The sequence below is a fragment of the Bubalus bubalis genome, chromosome 4 (assembly GCF_019923935.1).
Source record: "Bubalus bubalis isolate 160015118507 breed Murrah chromosome 4, NDDB_SH_1, whole genome shotgun sequence".
In the NCBI taxonomy this organism is placed as follows: Eukaryota; Metazoa; Chordata; class Mammalia; order Artiodactyla; family Bovidae; genus Bubalus; species Bubalus bubalis.
This window is the reverse complement of record NC_059160.1, coordinates 88,224,777-88,241,217: the sequence shown is the minus strand read 5'-3', so window position 1 is coordinate 88,241,217 and position 16,441 is coordinate 88,224,777. Positions and strand designations below refer to the sequence as shown.

The following is a 16,441-nucleotide window of genomic DNA, read 5'->3' as shown; positions in this document are numbered from 1 at the left end:
TCACTTCCTCTTTCCCAAGGTTCCATTTCCGTTTTAAAGTCTTGTTAGTGGCACCTTTTTGCATGAAGTTCCTCACAGATTGTTGTGAGGCATATGTGAGAGAATCTAAACCATGGAGAGTCACAGAAGTGGAAGGGATGGTCCCAGTTATGTTTTCACAATCTAGTCTTACTTTATTTCTAATTTTCACTTTATTTCCCAATTTGACTTTATCTTCCATTTTCTTCCCATCTACTTTTTTTCCTTTTATCTTCCTCATGATGTATTTCTCTTCCTCCTTTCCCAGTTGTGCTTTTCTCTCACTTCATTTTCCTGTGAATAGTTTTCCTGTTTATCTGTGCATTTTTCTTTCCTGTTCCTTTGAGAAAAGATGGCTGAGGAAGTCTCAAAGAGATTTGTAAATCTATTACAAAGCAAGCAAATAACATGAAAATTCAGTTTTTCCCATTTTCTCTGAGGAATACAAAATAAATAAATTTAAAAGGAGGTAGGGCAAGGAGTTGAGATGAGACAGGAGTTTAATCTGATATACAAAAGAAATCCAGATCCAGAAGAGTGATGTTTTAAAAACCACCAGTTTCTACCCAGGAATTTTCCATGGCAGTGAAACACTGGATCAAGGCTTTAAAAGATCTCTTCCAACATACGGAGTGCAAAGAAGAAAAGAAGGGAGAAAAGAAGTAAAGGAGAAGGTAATGAATGTGTACTAAACAACTACTGTTGGTCAGTCACATTGAATATAGGTTTTTCCTTATCAATTAATATTTATACCAGTCAACAAAATGTTATTAGCAAGTTTATCTACTTCCAAACCCTAAGCTTTTTCTATACATCTGCCATATATATGTATATTTCACATGTAGATGTTAGTTTTCAAAATAGTATCACCTCTAAATATTAATACAATGTATGTCATTGACCTGATAATGCTTTAGTTCTTTCCAAGACTTTCATATGGTCTGTCTTCTCTCCCTATCTTTGTATTTCTGATTCTTTTTACAATCCATACGGTTTTTCTAGACAACATAAATGGCACTGTAGTTCACATTAACTGTAGCCCTAAGACTCCCAAAACAAGCCTATCTACTGCTCAATTTTGACCTCATCAATCAAAAAGTACCTGTGTATAATTTCCAACAATCTCATCTTGTACAAATAGCCAGGCCTTTAAAATTCAAGGACTAATCATTCTAAAGGGTTTCCCTGATGGCTCAGGCAGTGAAGAATCCACCTGCAGTGCAGGAGACCTGAGTTCTATACCTTGGGTGGGAGGATCCCCTGGAGAAGGGAATGGCAACCCACTCCAGTATTCTTGCCTGGAGAATTCCATGGACAGAGGAGCCTGGCGGACTACAGTCCACGGAGTCACTAAGAGTTGGACCCAAGTGAGTGACTAAGCATACTCACAGATCATTCTAAAAGTAAATTAACTGGTCACCTTTTCACTTTGTTTTCCCTCTGCTTTTTAGAGTATTGGAAGTGAAATGTTTTTTCAGGGGTGAACTTTTCCCCAAATTATTTAAAATCTCTTCTAGGGGTGGTTATTTTCAGAAGGTTTTTATTTGGTTTTTGCTCTATAGCTTAGATTGTGTCTCTGGGGAGAAGGCAATGAACAACTATCAAGTGGAAACAAAGTGGAAATGAAATCCATCTAAAAGTAAGAAAGTAGATTGAAAGAAAGATCTAAAATCACAGCTCACTTGTGGGTGCCAGAGAAGTTTCCTTGTGAATACAACCTGTGCTTTTGTCTTGTCCGTAGCAGTAAAGATCTGTCATACCAAGTGAGGGCCCTCACAATGTCAGACCGACATGCGACATGAAGTACAATTCTTCATGTTTCAGAAATATGGAGATTTTGCAATAGATCTAACTATAACAGAATAGAATCTAGAAGAGTCAGAGTAAGGGGGAAAGGCCACATTTACCTTGAAAAATGTCTACTACATGGTAAAGAAAGGATTGAACATAAGTCTTATTTTTTGCTAAGGCTATGACAATATAAATTGCTCTATAATAGATGAAGGTTAGACTTAGCCAGGTATTTGATAACAATATTTCTTTTAATTCCCATAAAAATCACAAAAGCTATTTAGATATTAATTCCACCGTAGCCTAAAGGGAGTGAACTAAGTATCCTAAAACTAATCCTCCTGTGAGCCTAATGATTAATTTTCACAATGACAGATTCACCTAAAATTCACATTTAACAAATGTGTATGTGTATCGATAGTTGGATGATTTCAACTCTTTAAGAGTTTTCTATTTTTGCATCTGCTTAGGGGTCTGTCTTTATTTCTCTTAATTTTAACGTCCAAGGAAATCATCTCAGAATATGACTGTCTGAAATGCATATGTCTAAGAATTATTAAATTTGATGGACTTTGGTTAATAATACCATGAGTTTAACCCTTCTAAATCTTTTTCAGTCCTTCGAGATGTATATTTTTAGCCACTTCAACATTCTTTTAGCCAAAGCCATTTCTATTTTATTTTCTTAATTCCAATAGAATGGAAGCATCGTGAGGACAGTCTTTGTTGTTCAGCTGCTCAGTTGTCTCTGACTCTGCGACCACATGGACTGCAGTAAACCGGGCTTCTCTGTCCTTCCCTATCTCCCAGAGTTTGCTCAAACTCATGTGCACTGAGTCAGTGATGCCACCCAACCATCTCATCCTCTGTCACCCACTTCTCCTCCTGCCCTCAGTCTTCCCCAGCATCAGGGTCTTGATCAATTGCTCTTTCCCAAGTGTCTAAAACAGGGCCTGGTTCATAATAAGTTCTTTATGAATATTTGTTGAGTGAATGAATAAATTATGTATTTATTAAGTTGATCTATTTCTTTTTAATATACCTAATATGTTTTAATTACATATACATATAGCTTTATTAAACAAACTAATTATATACAATATTTACTCAGTTTAACAAGGGTTTTTTAAACACAAAGAGTAAGATGTCATGAGTAAGTGAGAGTGTGTTTATCTTTGGTGCATTTTATAAATCATATCAAAATAATATTATTACACATACTATTACTTTATACCATAAAAATGTATATATATCAATATATGAAAGTACAAGGAGCCACTTTTAACATTTTGGTGACCTTCCTTTGATCATTTATCAATGCAAAGGAAAATGCTGTTTAATTAATGTACTCATGGGTATACCAAATATGCTGGTTTATATTTTGCTCTTTGTTTCACTTAAAATTACTAAGTATTTCAGCATCATTATAGAGAGTTCATAAACATAATTTTAATGACTATATATTTCAACACTTTAATCTTCTATAATATAGATAACCGTTTCTCTATTATAGCTTTTTATTTTTTGCTGTTATAAATAATGCCATGATTTGCAATTTTGTGTATAAAGCTTTGGTAATTAATTTCTTGGAGTAAATTTTTTAATGGTTGATTCTATTCACATTAGAAAACTTATTTAGCACTGTGTGCCAGGCACTACTCAAAAAACTTCACAAATATCGATTCATTTAATTCTCATAATGATTTAATAATGTAGTTACTGGGCTTCCCTGGTGGCTCAGATGGTAAAGAATCTGCCTGCAAAGCAGGAGTCCCTGGGTTTGATCCCTGGGTCAGGAAGATCCCCTGGAGAAGAGAATGGTAACCCACTCTGGTACTCTTGCCTGGAAAATTCCATGGAAAGAGGAGCCTGGTGGGCTACAGTCCTTGGGGTCACAAAAAGTCGGACATGCCTGAGCAACTAATATAATGTAGTTACTATCATTATTATTCCATCTTAGAGATGAGGAAGCTGAGGCATGTTAATTTAAGTCACCTTAGTTTACACAGTTGATATGTGTTGAAGCCAGAATTTTATTTATTTATTTTGTCAGAAATCTTTGCTTTGTTTGGGTAGATAGAGCACAACATTGTTGAGTTCAACACAATGAAGCCAGAATTTTAATCCAGATAATTGAACTCTGGGGTCAGTATTATTTAAAAGATCCTAAATTAAATGAACATTGTTAAAGCTTTTGTTACATGTTTTCAAACTGCTTTCCAGCCAAGAGTGGAGTACCACTTAACCAGCATGTTATAATTTTATAATTTATATAATTCAATGGATCATAAATAGTATCTGTTTTAAAACTATTGTTTGTTATTAATGAGTTTGAACACTTGGAATGGTTTTTCCATTTTATGAATAATTAGTTCTTGTCCTTTTATCTCTTAAGATCTTGGTGTTTTGACAAGCTCTTTAAAATAAATTTCATATATTGTTGCCTCTTATATTTTCTTAGTTCTACCAGCTTTCCATTTGATATAGTCCAATCTATCTTTCCCTTCATGATCTAGTGTGACTTAGGCAAAGCCTGAATTCCTATCAGAACGTACTGCAGTGGAGTGACAAGTAAGAGTCTTGGGACTGGGACGGGCTTAGAGGCTTCTAATAAACTAATTAACTCTATTAGTTATTGATAAGAATAGGCACAGTGCAGGAAGATCTTCTGTTTTTCCCTAAGAAGTTTATATCTTGAGTTTCACATGAGATGTCCTTCAGAGGAAAGACTGGCTTAATAAAACACATCTGTGTGAGCCAGAAGGCTGATTGATGATTTATCACCTTTGGCACAGAAGTTCCCCTTCATTTAAAATTCTATTTTCTTCCATTCTTTCTGTGGGCTTTTGAAATATATTCCAAATTTTATACAACTATGGTTAAGTTATTGTGTGAAGCTTCCTTAAAACAAACTAAATAAAAAATCAATTTACATTTCTCAGTTCACTTCCCTTGCCCTAAGTTTCTCTCTTTCTTTCTTGGAAAGCAGAAGGATCAATGAAATAGTGAAGAAATATTCAGCGTTATCATGGTGGTTTCTCTAATTTGTCCCTTTTTCTCTGTATTGCATGCTCTCATTTCCTGAGTAATACATATTTTTGTTTATTTAAAATTAAGGTAGGAGGATACACAGATCAATTGGAATTTAAAACTCCTTGAAATGTTCAAAAGAAAGCTAAAAATGCAAAATTTTCAGACTTAATTATGTATTAAATATTTCAAATTTGATAAATATGAATTTCAGGTAAATTTCAGTTAGTGGGTTACATAGATAGAAAGTGATCAACAAAAATCACATTGTTTAAATATTCATTTGCTTGTTCAGAAACCATTAATCAGAAGTTTACTTTGTGCTGGAAAACCAATAAATATTTTTGTCCCACTATTAACGATTCTACAGTTATTTTCCTCTCACTGTTGTAGCCTTCTGATTGATTCTATGTTAGTGAATAACAGCATTTAAATCAGAATTATACCAGCACCATTGAATTATTGATATGACTTAATCTTAATAAATTCATTAACCCAAATTAATTCCTTGATCAGTTTTCTTGTATAGTACTTAAAATATTTCCAGTTTTGTCATGTGAATAAAAATACTGAAGTTATTTTGATCCAGACTAACTTATTTATGTTTAACTTATCAATATACTTCTATCAGTCTTCTGTTCAAATCAATTTTATCATGATAGCTTCTGCTTCTATGAGATTTGTTTTGTGGGCCTTATTTTTATCCAGTCCCATTTTCCCAAGTCAAAATTTATAGATCTAAATCTTGCTGCATATAGTTTTACCTATTTTCAGTTTTATTTTGTATTGATTATTTCAATGTTATATTTAGTATTTATTTCTTAGCTAATCTATGATAAAAATTGTTAAATATATCAGTATTGGTCTACTGCCAGAATTGTCTGTTATAAAGCTAATTTAATTCTTCTGATCATTTGGAGGGCCTTATATTAACTGTCCACAACATTTGTGGCTTAAAGAGCAAATAATGGAATCAAAACAGCTTACTTCTGAAAAGAAATTAAGTGATTTTTCATTAAAAGAAAAGAACAGGAGAGATGATAGTTTATTGGGGAAGGCTTTGCTGAGGAGGCAGTGTATAATTTGCATCACAAAAAATAAGAAAGAATTCACCAGAAGCCAATAGGGGTAAAGGACAATAACATAAAAAATGACCAGTATGTGTAAAAGTGTGGAGGCCAGGACTGGAGTGTGTGCATGGTAGGCACCAAACAAAAACTGAATGAACAAATAGATGGATTGTGTATGGTAAATCGTAAATGGAGTGGAGGGTGCATAAAGCTGGTAGAGGAGGTTGAAAAGAGGGAACGAAAGGCTAATTGGATATGGAGAGGAGTGAGTGCGGCTATATCTTAATGCTATTAACACACAAGCAAACACAGAAGGAAGAATAGGCTCCAGTCCACTGTGCTTTTGGACCATTTTGACCTGAAATGAGACCTGATGCACTGAAATCTGTCCTATTTGCAATGAGTACAGAAAAGATCTTTCATTACTCCTTGGTCTGTCACTTTATGCTTTCAAACTCCTTGTTAAAATACTAAAACATTCCTTTAGTCTAACTTAATACTCTTGCACTTACCTCTATTTTCTATTGTTCTGTCTTATGATCATTAGAGGAGAGCTCTTTACTATAGTTGAATAGAGGTATCTCCCAGAATATTCCTTCTTAACCTCATTAGCCTTTCTTTTCAGTGTTATGATTCAGCGCCCTCCACAATATATTCTTTGTTTCAAGGATGATCTCATCGGTCTGTTGGCCAGGGGCATTATATACACTGAATTTTTTAAATACAAAGTGTATGTGCTGCTTTAGTTCTTATACTTGTCTCCAAGCCTCCAATCAATGTCTTCCTTAGTTGCTTCTTTTCTTCTTTCTGGAAACTTTAAAGATAATGAGGAAATAAGGATAGCAAGGCATCATAAAAGGACCTGTAAATATTTAACCTAAGGAAAAAGGCTAAAATGGCTAATCAATAGCTCCAAATCTTAAAGAGAATTCTTCCTTCATAATATATTGCTTTTGTTAGGGATTAATTTCAAAGAAGGAAGCCTATAACTATAATGAAATACGAATTATCACATATGTGTGTGTACATGGGTTGGGTGTGTGTGTATATTCCTGACCAAAATGTGACATTAAGTAATTGTATAACCTACAGAAGGTAGTGACATCTCTGCCCTAAGCAGCTTGGGAAAAGTTATTCTAAGGACTTAAAAGGCCTGGTCTGAATCTCATTACTTTTATTTGCTGGATATATGATCTTGGGCAAGTTACTTTAGGTCTCTGAGCCTCAGTTTTCCTCCTCTGTAAAATGGAGATAGTACCTATTTAATAGGTTTTTATAAGAGTTAAACAGAATAATATACATAAGTATGCATTGTAAACTAGAAATTACTGTAAGTGAGTAAAGAAACTTTACCTGAGTTGACATTCATCCGGAATGATTTGAGAAATTTCACGTAAGTGATTTCATGTAAGAAATTTCATGTAAGCTAATGGGGTACTGTTTCTTCCAGAGAGGACCCCAAGTTCCAATGTCCTGCCTAGGCTAACTCATCCACAGCCTCCATGAGACTGTCCTTCTTACCTGTTGAAATGGTTTGGTGACAAGCAGACCATTTCTAGCTATAGCAACAGAATGAGGTAAGACATAACTTCTACAAGATTTTCCCATTTTTTTGTATGTACCATAATATGCGTAACCAGTGCTCAACTGAGGGATATTTAAGTTATTTCTACAGGAAAGATGAACAGTGAGGTCAAAAGTGTTTTCTGTACCCTTATCCTATCCCCTCCTAGGTAGAAAATCTGGCCTCCCTGTAGGCTGAGGCAGAAACATAAAGACAAAGGAAGAAATGCACCTAATCCTAAAAGTCTTCACCAATGCTAACAGTACGCCTGCAAATGATAATTCTGCCCTTCCTTTTCATTCCAGTGGTGTGCTGAACCCAGTTGGTACCAGCTCTGAAGAACCAATTGTTAAATTTTGAGGCATTTTAAGAACTGATTGTTAAACATGGCCATTTTAACATATTATAACAAACCATTAAATATATTATAAGACACAGGTAATAGATACTAAAAATTCATTACTTTCTAAGTTTTTCACTACATTTTACTATTATCTATCCTCTCAAGGTCATGTATTTACATCTGTTGTATCCATATGGTTGGAAAAGCATACAACGGTAATGTAACGGGCATCCCTTCCTAACTCCATCTTTAGTGGTGTCACATTTCTAGCAAAGTAGGTCATACGGGCAGAGAAGGCAATGGCACCCCACTCCAGCACTCTTGCCTGGAAAATCCCATGGGCGGAGGAGCCTGGTGGGCTGCAGTCCATGGGGTCGCTAAGAGTCAGGCACGACTGAGCGACTTCACTTTCACTTTTCACTTTCATGCATTGGAGAAGGAAATGGCAACCCACTCCAGCACTCTTGCCTGGAAAATCCCAGGGACGGGGGAGCCTGGTGGGCTGCCGTCTATGGGGTCGCACAGAGTCGGACACAACTGAAGCGACTTAGCAGCAGCAGCAGCAGCAGCAGGTCATATGGGAATATTTACACTATAGAAATTGGTAAATGTTACAAATCAGGTGTCCCTGGAAGAGCCATCTGTTAAACATGTACCAACATACTACCTCTTGAATTCATTTTTCAGATACTTTGGCTAGTAATTACAGGGCATCCAAAACTCTGAAGCTGTGGGGGCAGTTGACTGTACCTTTTGGAATCAGACTCTCAGATTTTAATTCAAGTGTCTGCATGATATTGGGCAAATTGCTCCCCTTTTCTGTGTGTTTGTAAAATAAGGATGAAAGAAAGACTATCTATTCCATGTATGGTTTTGAAGCTTTAAAAACTTACTATTACACATCAGAACAAATAGTACATAATGCATAATGTGTATCATAATTATTTTAATTTAGATAAATTTTTAAATTATGACATGGAAACCTCTTTCAAGTACTGCTTTACTAAGAAATTTAATAATCAGGTATCATTATTGAATTTTATCAAACATCTCATTTATAATTTAGAATATTCTCACCTTTGACATATTATTATGGTAGTTACAGTACTAGAATTCCTAAAATAAGCAGAACCTTAAATCACTGGAATGGATTTCACTAGATCATGATGTATTTTTCTTTGCATTGATGAATTCTATTTAAGATTTTACTTTGCCTGACTCATCATTATTAATAAACTGTCTTAGTTATAATTTTCTTTTGTATACTTCTCAGATTTTGGATTCAACGGTTTGATGACTTTGTAAAAGTAGTTAGGAACCCATTATTTTTTCTATCATAAACTGTCAAAAATATTTGATTGCTGCAAAATTAGAAAAAACTCAGGAAACTATCATGGTCTGGAGCCATTTGGGGCTCTTTGTCAATTTTCTCCGTTTTAGTACTTCTCAAACTTGACTGCAACATTGGAACCACCTGGGAAGTTTTTAAAAACACTGATGCCTGAATCCCTCCCCTTACATTGTTTTAAATATGTCTGGTTTGCAACATGGGCACGGCAACATCACGGCAACATTTTAAAACTCTTCAAGAGACTATAATGTGAAGCCAAAGTTCAGAACTGCTTCATTTCATTAAGTTTAGTTTGGTTTGGTTTAGTTTGGTTTCTATATTTTCTTTAATGAATTTTAGTGATTTATATTAACATTTACCTGGAAAATTATCTTTTCCTCCGACCTTCAAACCTTATGGTCATAGGCAAAATACTGTGGCATAACTATTTTTTTCCGTTGTGGCTGTGATTATTAAAACTTGCTTATAACTTGTATATTGTGCTTTCTTCCTCTCATCTCATTTTTGTTGTTCTTATGTAAATAATAGTTCGTCTATTTTATTGATGTTTTCAGAGGACCAATTTCTTTGAAATTATTTATTATCTTTGAGTTTATTTATTAACTCTGAGTTTATTTATTAACTACTTTTTTGTTTTTGTATTCAATTATTTCTTCTTTGATCTTTCCATATATTCCCTTTTGGTTTTGCTTATGTTAATTTTATCTGCTTCTAACTTCTTGAGCTATTTCACTTCATTTAATTTATCTTTATTTCTTATTCTTAATGCAAGTATTTCAGGCTATTAACTTTTCCTTTAACAAATACCTATGTATATATTTATTGATATGTGCTTCCTTTTATTATCATTATTTTTTTAGTCTGTAATTAATCTTTTGATTCCCTGTTTGATCTATCTAAAAGTTGTTTTCAGAGGGCTTTTTGTTTTTCAATGTTTACTAGATGGAGTGTTTTTCATAATCATGCCTAGTTTTATTGTTGTTACAAAATCTCTTCTGGTTTAGTAGCAAAATTCTTCTAAAACATCCACTCTACCTTAATTGAACATGTGTAACAGCAGGCACTTAAAGAAAATAACTCATATAATAAGTTTAATAAACAGAAAAGCAAGCGGCACCAGCTGCCCTTCCATCCCAGGCAGGTTGATCTCTTAGTTTGAGTCTTCTAATTGGGAGGGAAGTACTTGAGAACTCAACCCACCAGAATCCCAGGTGTGTGATCAGGAATAAGGCCTTTTTCTCATTGCCTCCCTTACATGCTCCTATTGGAGGCAAGTCCACTCTACAATCGTAAGATTATGCAAGACTCAGCAAACCTTTTCTGTAAAGGACCAGCTAGTAAATATTTTAGCCTCCATGCATTGATTTACTAGTATTGCATGGAACATATTTGTAATAAAAAATTATTCATTGATTATCTGAAAAATCATATTTAACTGGGCATCTAATATTTTTATTTGCTAAATCTGACAATCATATTTGCAGGCTAAATGGTCTTTGGCAAATATTCAGCTCTGCCTTTGTAGTGGAAAAACAACCACAGACAATACATAAGCAGATTAGTGTGGCTGTGTTCCAATTAAATTTTATTTATAAAAATAAATAATAGACTATATTTGTCTTGAGGGCTATACTTGGTCTTCACCTGCTTTAGTAGTGTTTCAATGTTTAATGTACATCAGAATCACGTGGAAGGCTTGTTAAAACACTGATTGCTAGACTCCATCCCCAGGGTTTATGATTCTGTAGATCTGGAGTGAGGCCCAATATAATTTCTATGAAATTCTCAGGTGACCCTTCTGCTGCTACTAGTCTGTGGACCACACTTTGAGTACTACCACATTAGAAGAAATACCTACTGCCTTTTTATTCATAAAACCCACTCAGTAGAACATAGGCTTAGTTATTATTATTCATTCAAAGACTTCACCAGTCTTATCAGATGAAAAAAAAAACAAGTGGTGAAATTCAATTATCCTCATGGCCACATCTTCCTAACATACATGGTATATTCGGGTTAATTTTAAAAAGTTACTCCCTCTCAGAACAGGATTAGAAGAAAGGTACCACTTTGAATCCACACAGCCCCTCACCAGGGTACATGGCTTGGTTAAGCTGAGCAAAGGCTGGACTTCAGCAGCCACTGTGACCTTCAGGAGCCTTTGGGCAGTGCCCAAATGGCACAACACTCCTGGCAGCCCCGCTGATCAGAAGAATGTTATCCACAATTTATCAAAACAATACCCTCTAAATTCAGTAAGAGTTTACTTCTTTTCTTGAAGTTAAAAAAAAAATGAGCAAGCAATATTCTTTTTCCCACTTGGATTTGACAGGGTTTTTTTCAGCTTTATTGAAGTATAATTGAAAAAAATTATATATTTGAAGTGTGCAATGTGATGATAAGCAGTATTCTTAAGGAAAATCCCATACACTAGCTGACACCTGTACTCTTTTTCTCTCATCAAGAGGAGAAAATAAATAAATTTTAAGAAATCTCCTCTATGTGGAAATTTAAGAAGAATTTTAATGCCTAGTTTTAGTGTGGTCAATATGATCTGAACTTTTTTGGACCTTAGGAATTCATTTAAGATTTTTTTATACTCTAATATACCAATAATATGTTGCAAGTGTTTCATGACCCTTCCAAAGGTACATTCCCTGTATGGAGGCAATAGAGTTTGAAATATATCTGCCCATACATGTTTGCTTTTTATTAATATTGTCCATATGTTATATGGATTTTTGATGAGCTCACTTATCCTCCTGATTTAATGACTTGGGGTATAGTATAATATCCAGGGAGTCAGGGAGGAAGTTCTCTGCATGATTTTATATCCTTGGCACCCAGCTCAGTATACGGAACACACTAGGCATTCGTTTATTAAATGAATAAACCATTTTTGACTGTAAAGTAGAGTGGAGTGCAGTTGTTCCCAGTTCCACATTCAAATGAAGAATGAATTTTTATCCTTTTTACTTCCTCCCTGTTGCATTGCATTCCCCAACCTGGAATCAGCTGTAATCACTGCATTTCTTCTTGAAAATATACTCCCCCTCACTTAAGTTCCTATGGAAGTTTCCACTCAGCCTTGTTTTGGTCTTCAAAGCTTTTAAAATATAAACATAAAAAAAAAAACCTACTGAAAAGACATGAACTAAAATATAGATTCTAGTTTCCCTCTGGTTGATTCTTTTTATTTATTTATTTAGCTTTTGCTTTTTTGGTATTTTCCAGATATTCCACAAGGAGCAGGCATTGGTTGTATACTTAAAAGAACAAAGAAAATTTATCATAAGAAATAGCAGTCATTTTTTTCCTCTAGTATTATTTCTACTCTCTGGTTTGAGTTCTACTCATTGAGGTTACATAGAAAAAGTAAATTCTCTCTTCTAGATGAAAAACCTATGAACATTTAAAAAGGATCTCTCAGAGTGTCCCTAAGACTTCCCCTTAGAGTTTCCTTTAAAAGTCTGTCACGTGGTTTCTAGATCATTCACCATCTTTTTTGTTTGAACATAACCCTTTGGGTGGATAATCATTTAAAATAGAGGTCCAGAACTGGATATGGTATTTCAAGTACAGCCTGATCCGTAGAAAGGATACTAGAATCTGCCTTGGTTATACTATGGTTCCATCATCGCAGCCTGCAATAGAACTGGTATTTTCAGTGCCCGTGACAGTGACGACTCATGTGCAGTTTACTGAGATTCCCATATCTTTCACTCATTTTCCCCTACCTATACCCTACTCTCTTATCTGTGCTTTATCTATCTTCCCTTCTCAATCAGGCTCCAGGTGGTAGACACAAGGAATAGCAGCACCGTGACTGAGTTTATCCTCGTGGGCTTTGAGCAGAGCACCCCTTCCACTCGGGCATTGCTCTTTGCCCTCTTCCTAGCCCTCTACAGCCTTGCCATGGCCATGAATGGCCTCATCATCTTCATCACCTGGACAGACCCCAGGCTCAACAGCCCCATGTATTTCTTCCTTGGCCACCTGTCTTTCCTGGATGTCTGCTTCATCACCACTACCATCCCACAGATGCTGATCCACTTAGTGATAAAGAATCACACTCTCACCTTTGCCTCCTGCTTAACCCAGATGTATCTGGTTTTTGGTGTGGGTGTGGCTGAGTGCATCCTCTTGGCTTTCATGGCCTATGACCGTTATGTTGCCATCTGCCACCCACTGGCCTATGCCCAGATCATGAGCCAGCAGGTCTGCGTGAGCCTGGTGAGTATAGCCTGGTTCTTTGGGCTGATCAATGGCATCCTTCTTGACTACATGACATTTCGTGGTCCCTTCTGCAGAGACAACCACATAGAAAACTTCTTCTGTGAGGCCCCCATAGTGATTGCTCTCTCCTGTGGAGACCCCCAGTTTAGTCTGAGAGTCATCTTTGCCGACGCCATTGTGGTGTTGCTCAGCCCCATGGTGCTCATTGTCATCTCCTATGCCCGCATCCTGGCCTCCATCCTGGGCAGGAACTCCTCCTCTGGTCGAGGCAAGACCTTCTCTACTTGTGCCTCCCATCTGACCGTGGTCATCTTTTTCTACACCTCAGCCATGTTCTCTTACATGAACCCCCGCAGCACACACGGTCCTGACAAAGACAAGCCTTTCTCCCTCCTCTACACCATCATCACCCCCATGTGCAACCCTGTCATCTACAGTTTCCGAAACAAAGAAATGAAGGGGACCATGGCAAGGGCCCTTGGGAGAAGCAGCCTTTCCCAGGCAGAATCTGTGTAGTTAGAAACACCTGGACGAGCAGCTACTTCCCCTGACTTTCCCTCCTGCAGCCCGAAGAAGTGGAAGATTCACTAGCTGACAAGCTCCAGGAAGGGGTACTCACGGCTTCCTTTCTGCTAGTAAAGTAATGCTCAAAATTCTCCAAGCCAGGCTTCAGCAATATGTGAACCGTGAACTTCCTGATGTTCAAGCTGGTTTTAGAAAAGGCAGAGGAACCAGAGATCAAATTGCCAACATCCGCTGGATCATGGAAAAACCAAGAGAGTTCCAGAAAAACATCTGTTTCTGCTTTATTGACTATGCCAAAGCCTTTGACTGTGTGGATCACAATAAACTGTGGAAAATTCTGAAAGAGATGGGAATATAAGAACACCTGATCTGTCTCTTGAGAAATTTGTATGCAGGTCAGGAAGCAACAGTTAGAACTGGACATGGAACGACAGACTGGTTCCAAATAGGAAAAGGAGTTCGTCAAGGCTGTATATTGTCACCCTGTTTATTTAACTTATATGCAGAGTACATCATGAGAAACGCTGGACTGGAAGAAACACAAGCTGGAATCAAGATTGCCGGGAGAAATATCAATAACCTCAGATATGCAGATGACACCACCCTTATGGCAGAAAGTGAAGAGGAACTCAAAAGCTTCTTGATGAAAGTGAAAGTGGAGAGTGAAAAAGTTGGCTTAAAGCTCAACATTCAGAAAACAAAGATCATGGCATCCGGTCCCACCACTTCATGGGAAATAGATGGGGAAACAGTGGAAACAGTGTCAGACTTTATTTTTCTGGGCTCCAATATCACTACAGATGGTGACTGCAGCCATGAAATTAAAAGACACTTACTCCTTGGAAGGAAAGTCATGACCAACCTAGATAGCATATTGAAAAGCAGAGACATTACTTTACCAACAAAGGTTCGTCTAGTCAAGGCTATGGTTTTTCCTGTGGTCATGTATAGATGTGAGAGTTGGACTGTGAAGAAGGCTGAGTGCCAAAGAATTGATGCTTTTGAACTGTGGTGTTGGAGAAGACTCTTGAGAGTCCCTTGGCCTGCAAGGAGATCCAACCAGTCCATTCTGAAGGAGATCAGCCCTGGGATTTCTTTGGAAGGAATGATGCTAAAGCTGAAACTCCAGTACTTTGGCCACCTCATGCGAAGAGTTGACTCATTGGAAAAGCCTCTGATGCTGGGAGGGATTGGTGGCAGGAGGAGAAGGGGACGACAGAGGATGAGGTGGCTGGATGGCATCACTGACTCGATGGACGTGAGTCTGAGTGAACTCCGGGAGTTGGTGATGGACAGGGAGGCTTGGCGTGCTGCGATTCATGGGGTCGCAAAGAGTTGGACACAACTGAGCGACTGGTCTGATCTGATAAGACTTGAAAGATCCTGTTGTTGTTGTTCAGTTGCTAAGTTGTGTCTGACTCTTTGTGACCCCGTGGACTGCTGCACACAAGGCTTCCCTATCCTTCACTATCTCCCAGAGTTTGCTCAAACTCATCTCCATTAAGTCAGTGACACTATCTAACCATCTCATCCTCTGCCACCCCATTCTCCTCTTGCTCTCAATCTTTACCAGCATCAGGGTCTTTTCCAATGAGTCAGCTCTTCAAACCAAGTATTGGAACTTCAGTTTCAGCATTAGTCCTTCCAATGAATATTCAGGGTTGATTTCCTTTAGGATTAACTGGTTTGATCTCCTTCATGTCCAAGGGACTCTCAAGAGTCGTCTCCAGCACCACAATCTTTATGGAAGATGCTGTTGATGTTTAATAATGCTCATCTATCTAATTTCACTTCCACCAAATTTCTCTTAGTTATACATTTTCATGATTGGAGGGGCAAGTGTAATAAAATGGAGGAGTGTTTTCCAAAATTTGGGGGAAAGTAGTATGGTCCTCTAGAGAAATTCATCAAAGAGGATGACAAGTTCATTCTTTCCAGAGCATTTCTTTCCAGGGCAAAGTCAACTGGTAGGAACATTAAGATTGAGAAAGGAGCAGATTGAGAGCCATGAGAGAAACAAAAGGATGTGGAACATAGGGAAAAAACAATGAGTAGGAGAAATAGTGGAGAAGGCAATGGTACCCCACTCTAGTACTCTTGCCTGGAAAATCCCATAGACGGAGGAGCCTGGAAGGCTGCAGTCCATGGGGTCGCTAAGAGTCGGACACAACTGAACGACCTCACTTTCACTTTTCACTTTCATGCACTGGAGAAGGAAATGGCAACCCACTCCAGTGTTCTTGCCTGGAGAATCCCAGGGATGGGGGAGCCTGGTTGGCTGTCATTATGGGGTCGCACAGAGTCGGACACAACTGAAGAGACTTAGCAGCAGCAGCAGCAGGAGAAACATGCTGTAAGGTATGTGACACCATCCCTCTATGCCTGCCTCAAAATTCTCCATGAAATTTGTCTCCCTATATCAGATCAGATCAGATCAGTCACTCAGTCGTGTCCAACTCTTTGCAACCCCGTGAATCGCAGCACACCAGGCCTCCCTGTCCATCACCAACTCC

General features: G+C 37.3%; 1 protein-coding gene and 1 long non-coding RNA gene across 2 annotated transcripts; both read left to right on the top strand.

Annotated features, from left to right (window-relative positions):
- The first annotated feature begins 7,356 nt into the window (after positions 1-7,356).
- On the top strand, positions 7,357-7,910 carry LOC123333102. Its single transcript, XR_006550255.2, has 2 exons — positions 7,357-7,486; positions 7,779-7,910. It is a non-coding gene; the product is annotated as an uncharacterized LOC123333102 (long non-coding RNA).
- Positions 7,911-8,009: 99 nt separating this feature from the next.
- On the top strand, positions 8,010-13,919 carry LOC102389414 (olfactory receptor 10AD1-like). The gene is made up of 2 exons (XM_045165517.1): positions 8,010-8,031; positions 12,874-13,919. Exons 1-2 carry the CDS (start codon positions 8,010-8,012, stop codon positions 13,917-13,919), a joined length of 1,068 nt encoding a protein of 355 aa, XP_045021452.1.
- The last annotated feature ends 2,522 nt before the right edge of the window (positions 13,920-16,441 follow it).